At 50.8% G+C, this 8,595-nt stretch overlaps 1 protein-coding gene across 1 annotated transcript; it reads right to left on the reverse strand.

Moving 5' to 3' along the window:
- LOC310916831 (F-box/WD repeat-containing protein 10-like) lies at positions 1-8,595 on the reverse strand (the record flags this gene model as incomplete). Its single annotated transcript, XM_083874700.1, has 11 exons — positions 1-1,131; positions 2,008-2,216; positions 3,081-3,239; positions 4,031-4,173; positions 5,037-5,185; positions 5,681-5,802; positions 6,029-6,229; positions 6,613-6,725; positions 7,222-7,350; positions 8,283-8,410; positions 8,502-8,595. 11 exons carry the CDS (start codon positions 8,593-8,595, stop codon positions 293-295), a joined length of 2,286 nt encoding a protein of 761 aa, XP_083730826.1. The 3' UTR covers positions 1-292.

The raw sequence follows: 8,595 nt of genomic DNA on the forward strand, positions 1-8,595 counted from the left end.
GTCAGACAGTGCCATGTCAGTAAGGTCAGCAGGTTTAGGGAGTTAAATCCAGGAGAGGGCTCAGTCCATTCACTGCCTTGAGAAATAGCTGAATATACCAGCAGTATTTCTTAGGAATTACAGTGGGGGTGTGCTTTACACTTAAAACCACAGGGAGTATACTTAACTATACCAAATATACTTAAATATATATAAATGAATATATCTGTATTTTAAATTTAAATCCACGTGGCAGACTCAGCTGGACTCCAGAATGCCAGGTGGTGGCTGTTGGCTGGACTCAGAGATCACCTCAGATAAATGTGTTAGGCCCAAGTTCTGGAGCAGGTGTTTTCCTCTCCCCAGTAAAAGAATCCACAGGTAGGCCTCTAATTTTCCTCAGCCAGGCTTTCCTTCTGGCTCTTTCTTTATCTTCCGTGGGCTTTGCCTGCTGTGCCTGATGCTGAGCTGCCACAGCTGCCTCCTGCACCTCCTGCTCTGCTGTCAGGAGTCTGAACCCACTGTCCCTGCGGGAACTGGAGGGGCAGAATGGCTTTATTCTCCTGGGAGCTTCATTGCTCTGTGCAGCTGTGCCAGGTGTTGGCTGGACCAGCTCCAAAGAAGCTGAGATCGTGCAGAGATCAGTGAGCTGATGCCCATCTTTGGGGCCAGCAGTGTCTTTCACAGGGCCACTGGGAATTTTCCTTTCTCCCAGTGAGCCACAAAACTTGGGACGTACAACACAGGGAGCAGGGATGGAGGATTTCACAGCGGGGCCATACAAGGAGTTCTCCAGCCTGAGCCACAGCATTTTGGTTTCAAAGGGAGTTGAGATCCTTGTCATGGTCAGAGAATGCCTGTGCAGCCTGGCACGCTGCAGCTGAGCTGCCTGCTCCTCCTGGTGCTGCAGGGGCGTTCTGGACATGGGCACCTTCCCAGGGCGCTGCTGCTGCGCCCCTCTGGCTTTTCCAGAGAGCTCGAGGCTGGCGCTGCCTGGGGCTGCCTTGCAGGAGTTCTGCAGGGTGCCAATTGTCAGGAGGAACTTGTCAGGGGACATGGGACGGCTTGGGTCTGTCTGGGGCAGCTCGTACTCCACAGTGGCCTCTGGCTCTGCAGGTGCAGGAGGAGCAGGGCCCTGTTCGGCTTCATCACCTGTAGCCAAAAACAAAAACATATTTGGGGTTCAGAGGTTTTCCCAGGCAGAGCAAAGAGACAGAGAATCACAGAATAAGCTGAGCTGAGAGGAAGCCACAGGGATCAGCCAGTGCAGTTCCTGTCCCTGCATAGACCCCCCAACAATCTCACCCTGGGCATCCCTGGCAGTGCTGTCCAAAGGCTCCCGCAGCTCTGGGGCCGTGCCCATTCCCTGGGGAGAATGGGCAGTGTCCAGCACCCTCTGGGGGAAGAACCTTGCCCTAAATCCAACCCCAGCCATTCCCTGGGTCCTGTCTTTTGTCAACCAGAGCATCAGTTGGCATCTGCTGGCCTGAAAAGCAGGAACCTTTTCCCAGCCCATCAGTTCATCTGAAATACTCAGTTTGTGGAGCTGAAGGATTTGTCATCACACTGTGTTTAATAGCTCTGACTAAAAACAAAATAACATCACTGTGTTACAATTGAAAAGGTGCCTGTTTCTGTGCAGTTGCCTTTCCCAGTGATGGCAGATCCTGGATGTAGGTGTTCTCTCACTTTCTCGGATGTTTGTAATGAATAATTCAAGCCCTGAATCAGCAGCGTGTTTCCAAGCCCACCAGCTGTGTGAATATGAATACTACTACTGATTTCTGTCTTACTCAGTTGGAAAATGACAGTGCCTGTCTTGAAAAATGCGTTGAATTTACACCAAAGCCTTGTAAAGAGGCAGAAAGGTTTCACATAAGCCTAGAAAATGACAGAACCATTGAAATGGAACAGCACATCTGCTCTTGACAACAGGAGAGTCTGAATATTTGCTGGGCTGAAAGCAGTGGCTGCTTGGTTTGTAACTCAGATTAGAAAAGCCAGGAAAACAGAGGCTCAGTGTGATACTTTTGGGTCTTCCACGGCTCTTTGGTGGCTGCCGAGGTCTCGGGGATTTGTCCTGAGCTCGCTGCTGCTCTGCACTGGAGCCCTCGTGCTTCCCCTTCTGGGACTTCTTCTCCTTCTTCAGCACCTCTCTGTCGGCAGGCAGGGAATAGTCCCACAGCACAGCCTCGAACTGGAGCAGCAGCAGTCTGCTGGGGGAATTGGTCACCACCCTGCAGCAGGGAGGGAAGAGCCACAAAAGCACAGGAGGAATCACAGATACGGCAGGTCCTGTGTGAGGGGCTCCTGTGCAACACAACCCGCAGGGCCTCACACAGATCCAAGATCATCACCTTTCCTTGGAGGAGCAGTTAACCCCAGCAATCACACACTGCACATCTTAACTCATGCTCTGTCTGAGTCTCTGGGGTTCTTTTCATCCAGCTCCAAGGCAAAATTAATTTAAAAATAATCAGGATGAAAATTTCCAGCAGTGGACATAGCTACATCAAAGCAGTGCTAAAGGATGGAAGCACCTAATTACAAATACCTTATTGTCAGGGACATCTAAGTGAGGATTTAAGAACTGTGCTGGTCTGGTTGGGATGAAGTTAACATCTCCATAGCTGCCCATTTATTGCTGTGTTTTAGAGCGTGGCCAACCCACCCTTGAAACCACAGCAGGGTTTTACCCATTGCTTCCACAGAAGCTGGGAGCCACCTTTAGTTAGAAGTGCAAAAGTAAATGAACCTGGAAGAATTTTTCATTATTGGCATTTATAAGGAGGCTGTAGGTCAGGGAACAGACAGAGACTGTCAGGTATTGGTTTGATTCTCCAATCTCCCCAAAATTTCTGAATTTAGCTGTCCAGTTGGGTCTGTATCTTCAGCTATAAAGAAACAAGAAATTGTACATTTTTGAAAAGACTAAGGAAATCTCTTCAGTCATTGTGAACTAAACCAGATTATTGAAGCAGTTAATAAATAGTGGAGCCCTTTAAAAGTTATTTGTGAGAAGGAAAAGCACACAGATCCTTAAATTTCAGTGTGATCTAGCAAATCTGGGTCAGAGCCTACTGGCAGCTGCCGTCACCCACCTGTTTCCTGCCACATAGAGAGCAGACACGGGGTCCCCGCTGCTGCTGGGCTCCAGCACTTGGAGGCAGGCTCCAGTCAGGAAGCTGAATATCCGAATGTGTCCATCAGCACAGCCACTGATGACTCTGAGGTACAGGAACTCCAGGGACAGCACTTCCCTGAAAACACACCAGGTGAGGGTTGGCACTTCCATGGTGCTCGCACAAGGAGAAATGGTCAGAGAGCTCTTGTGGCCTGGAGGAGAAGCAGAGCTGTGGCTGCACTGCGGAGCTGATGTGGACATTGCAAAGGTCTGACAGAGAAGTCTCAGATCACTCCACGGCCAAACCAACAGCCCAGTGCATCCTTCCACTGGAAGGTGTCCCTGCCCTTGGCAGGGGGTTGGAATGAGGTGATCTTTAAGGTCCCTTCCAACCCAAACCATTCTGGGATTCTGTGATTCCATGCTCCCCATAGCAACCATATGGTCATGGCCATCTGCTGCATTTGAAATTTCAGGGTTTTGTCCAGGAAAACCAATGAAAACCATATGATTCTCCAGTTTTCACAGTTCTAGAGACAATTAAAGTTTGAGAGAATGGCACAACACAAAGTTGGTCAGCATGAAACTGGGCCACCTCTACTCCTGCCCAGGTGATGTGACACTCTGTGCCGCACAGCAAAGGTTACTTGGAATACTGGGCTGTGCTCTGTCTCTCTCTAGTCATCCCTGGTAGTGATAAAGTGTTGTGGGTTTGCATTTCAGGTTGTTCCAGGTCTTTACTGAAAATGCTGCTTGTGCTGACCATGTGGTGCCTGACAGAGCCTTTGGAATAAAGGTTGGTGAAAGTGGGGATATTTCAAATCCTCAGAGTAGTAATTAAGACATTTTCTGGTCCTGTAAGGGGCACATTTTCTTTACAGGTTCAGTCCACTGTTGAACACAACTCGAAACACATCTGATTCCTACTTGGGATGGAAGAAAGCTATCAGGCATCTCCTAAATTTCCCCAACATGCTCCATCCCAGGGCATATCCATCACTGCTCCCTGTGACAAGGTGCCACTGGTCAAAGGACAGGCAGAGAACTGGGCCTTGGTGCCTCTCTAATGTCTGCAAAGTAAAAGAAGAAGGTGCAGCACTGTCAGTAATCTGGATATAAGTCTGTCTGAGGTGTCCTATGGCTTTCAGGAGACCAGACTGATATGGTTTTACAGGGTGTTATTGCACCAGTGCACCCTATGGATAACTCTGTTTTATAGTCAGTGAAACGTTCTGGGCTTGGTGCTGCTGCTGAGCTCCTGGCATGGAATAACATCCCTTTTCCATCTTTATTACATGCGATAAAGAGGTGTCACTCCACCAAGACCTTTGTGGTCTCTAGAATGTTGTCCCAGGAGGGAAGAGGGGGCTGCCATGTCTGTGGGGGAAAGGGCTCATCTGGAGCTGGGATATCTGAGATATCTGGGCTATCCCTCCATTTCTGCACAGGTAAAGAGCTTCCCTCCTCTCCCAGGAATGGACTGACACTGATCCTGGACACCTGATCAGAGAATTCATGGGCTCAGTGCTCCCACAGCTGCCCAGCTGCTTCAGCTCCAGAATCTGCTCCTGAGAGCAAGGTTCCCATTTTGGGAACCCTGACCCCTGGTGCCTCCACCCCCAGGGTACTGAAGCTCTCCCATCATCTTCTCTGGTTCAAAAGGTTTCTGAGGGAGCAGAGATGAACAAATCTACAGAGACCAAGCAGTGAAGGGGGTGAAGCAAATCACACCCTGCCTTAAAATCAGCAGCTGGCTGCAAGCCAGTTTTTTAATTATCTGCAGTTTCTTTGACTGGTTTAGACTGCTTGGGGGTTGTTTAGGAAGGTTTATTTTCTTTTTGAGAAAGTCTGCAGCAAGTGCAAAAAGCCGTCATGAACTAGCAGAGTGTTTTGACCATTTAGCACAGAATTATCCACCCAAGAGGAAACTCACCTTGATCAGAGCCCCTGACTCAGCACTCCAGACCTTCACCAGCCCTCGGTGACCCCCACTGACCACGTGGGTCCCGTCCATCCTCACTGCACACACAGGGCTGCTGTGCATCAGGGTCTTCAGACATTTCCCACTCTTCAAGCTCCACACTGTTGGGGCAAAAGGGAGGAGAGTTAAAAATACATCTGCCCCAAGGATGAGTTTTGGGAGTACAACGTGCATTAAAAAATACTGTTGGGTTACACTCACACCTTGTACCTGCAGCTCTGTGAGGAGCTGAGTGTTGGCTTAAAAAGCATAATTGTAAGGCAAAAAAATTTAAATGTGAAGTCCAGAAAAAGCACATCTTTTCCACCTTTATTCCATAAGGAAACATCTGGCAGAGCTCAAAGCTGGTACCACATGCCCAAGGGTTGGGATGGCTTCACCGCCACAAAGCAATTAATTCTGATTCAAAGCAGAAATAACAAGAATTTAGTCCCTGACACAATCAGAGGCTGTGTGTGCATGTCCTCAGCTTAGGCTCTTGTGAAACACCCTCTGAGTCACAGCCTTCCTTCCACCCCATCCGTGTCCCACTCCCTCAGCTTCCAGCCCCCTGCCCTCTGCCTGTTTCCTGCAGAGATTCCCCGGGCTGCCCTCACCTTTCACCACGCCATCCCCAGCTCCCGACACAAAGTGCTCCTGGTGGGAATGCAGGCAGGTGACTGTGGCATAATGACCCGAGAAGGTTCTCACACAGGCACCACTGTGAATGTCCCAGCACCTACAGAGAACCATCCCAAGAGAGGAGAAACCAGATGAATTTTAAGAGGTGATTCTATTATTATTTCCTATTTAATGTGCCCAGCTCTTCTCCCACACACCAGGTTACAACCAGCAGCTGTTGCGCTGAGCCGTCAGAGAAATTGTAGTGATCGAGTCAGGCTCAGCACGGAGGTTTTACCCCTGGTTTTCCAGGGGCTGTGTGTCCCAGGCACAGCCCAGCTCACCTGATGCTGAGGTCCCAGCTGGTGGTGCTGAGCAGGAGCCCCTTGTCCTCACGGAGGCACAGAGCCCTGCAGGGCCCGGTGTGGCCGTGGAGCAGCAGGGGCATGTCCTGCCCTGCTGGCACCCCCAGCAGCCTCACCCTCCTGCTGGCAGCAGCCACCCAGTCCCCTCCACTGTAGTGGGCTCTCCTCCTCCTGTCTGACCTGCACACAAGCAGTGCCTGGGGTGAGCTTTAGCCAGCTGCCAGCCCTGGCTCAGCATTTTGCTGCGTTTCACTGAGCAGGGTGGGCAGCACCCTGAATCCTTTGCAGGGCACCACCACAGTCCCTAAATCTGCACATTTCCCTTTGTATCAGGGTGGGCAGAGGGGCGAGGGCTCCTCCCTGCCCCATATCCCATGGGATACACCAGGGATCACTAACCCTTATTTCTTTAAAAACAGCTTATCTCGGTATCTTTTTTTAAAAAATGGAGATTTCTTAACAGTGACATGGAGGGACCCTTCTCCAGCCTCCAGGAGGATCACAGGGAATGGAACAGCTTTCCTAAAGCTGCTCTTGGCCCCACTGCTGGGCACTCCACTCACTGCTCCAGGAGGACATGGGTCTTGTAGGGGCCACAGAAGACATTCCTCTCCTCCAGCTCAATCTTGTGAGTTTTCAGTCCCTGGTAGGCTTCGTGCAGACTGAAATCCTCTGTCTGATGGCAAGAGAAACAAGGAAAAGCAACTCAGGGAGGCAGGAGTGCAGCATTATTCCATAGCACTGAGCATATCAGCCCTAGGGATGAGCCCAGCACAGACTCAGGGTGTTGGTGAGGAAAACCAGAGAGCAGCAAGGCTCTGCTTAGTCCAGGGCTGTTCCCAGGCTGTGTTTTGTGGCAGAAATGGAAGCCCTGAGAGCTGCACCCTTTATTCTGTGGGAAGAAGGCCCCTGGCCCCAGGATTGTTCCATGACTGGGGGCACACGAGGATGGGGCAGAGGTTTGGGAATGCCTCCCAAACTCCCTCCCACGTGGGAAGGTGCTGAGCAAGCCCTGAGCCCTACAAACTGCTCACTGTGGGGCAATCCAAAAGTGGGAGTGGGACAGAACAGAGCAATTCCAAATTCCCTGTGCTGTCTGCCAAGAACTGTCGTCTCTCATCCCCAAACGCTGGCATGCAGCACCCATGGCAGGCAAAGAGCCTCCAACAAACCTTTGATCTACGTCTCTTCTTCTGCTCCTTCTCCTTCACTTCAATCACCTCACCCTCATCATTTAACTGGGGAATTTGCACATCGACTCTTTTAGCGTAGTTTGGGATGGCTTTTCTAGGACACAACTCCTGAAATAAATCAAGAGAGGCAACAGTTGTGGAGAGTCCAGGCAGGCAGGGGGTGCTGCTCATCTCCTCGGGGTGCTGAGGCTCCTGCAAAGCTCAGCTGCACACTCTGCCTTCTTTATGAGACCTGGCTTACATTTAGCACTTTGTCTATCTAAGGTTTAACTTCTGGTGAAAAAGATTTCCTTTTTATTATTTTCCCAAACTCTAGTCTTAAGCTTTTACTAAGGTGCAAAATGTTGAGCTCGTCTCATCTTTGGCAGGCACTCAGCTGATTCAGAATCCAAACTGACTTGGGATGAGAGGCTCTCAAAACACCTTGGTGAACACTCAAGATTCATTTCTAGCCTGTGAAACCTTCCCTGAAGCCTTTTGTGGAGGCCAGCACAGAGCTGAGTTCCTGTGCTCCCTTCACAACCCACAGCAGCAGAGGCTCCAGGCTGTCTCTTGGGGGAGGTTCCTTCACTCTCACTGGTCTGTGGCAGGTGCTGCTGGCCAGGCCAGGCCAGGCCTGTCCCAGGATTTCTGCATTTGCAAGTTCCAACCACGGCCCCCAGCTCCTCACTTGCGTTCCCCTGCCCTGTGTGGAGCAAGTGGAGCTCATTCCTGAGCTGCCTTGGGAGCTGCTGTAGCTCTGCCCAACCTCCACTACCGCTGGAAATTTTCATTGAGACCAAACTCTGCTCTCTTGAAGCATATTTGGATCCGTTTCTAGAGTCACAGGCTCTCTACAGGAGAATAAAAGCCGTTCTCTGGTGCTCCCTCTTCTGGCAGTGTGAAATGTGACCTGGCATTGCCCTGCACCTGGAGGTGGAAGGGCCATGGCAGAGGTGGGGGCAGCCTCTGGCACAGGAATTTCCATTTAGCATCTTGGGCAGCACCAAAACCTGCTCTTTTTAAACTGCATGATAATGGCAGGAGCGCAGGTATCCCACCTTCAGGCGCAGCAGGTTCTTCTGCGCTGTGCTGCGACACTCCTGGTCCTCCCGGAGCTGCCTGACCAGGAATTCCCAGTGGCTATTCACAGCAGAACAAGCATTCAGGGATTTCTGATCCAAAAACCCTGGGGAGTTAAAGGGACAGGTTGGCTAATCCCCACTGGAGACCATTCCTGGCCCTTAGGGGAAACCAGTGGGAAATCAGAGCAGCTTTACCCAGGATGGTCACGGAGAGCTGGAACGGCAGGACACGAGTGAAATCCTTGGCTTGGCCGTCATTGGAATGTGACTGCAGGGACACAGGGGCCAT

This window comes from Zosterops lateralis (genome assembly GCF_965231275.1).
Source record: "Zosterops lateralis genome assembly, chromosome: 18".
Lineage (NCBI taxonomy): Eukaryota > Metazoa > Chordata > Aves > Passeriformes > Zosteropidae > Zosterops > Zosterops lateralis.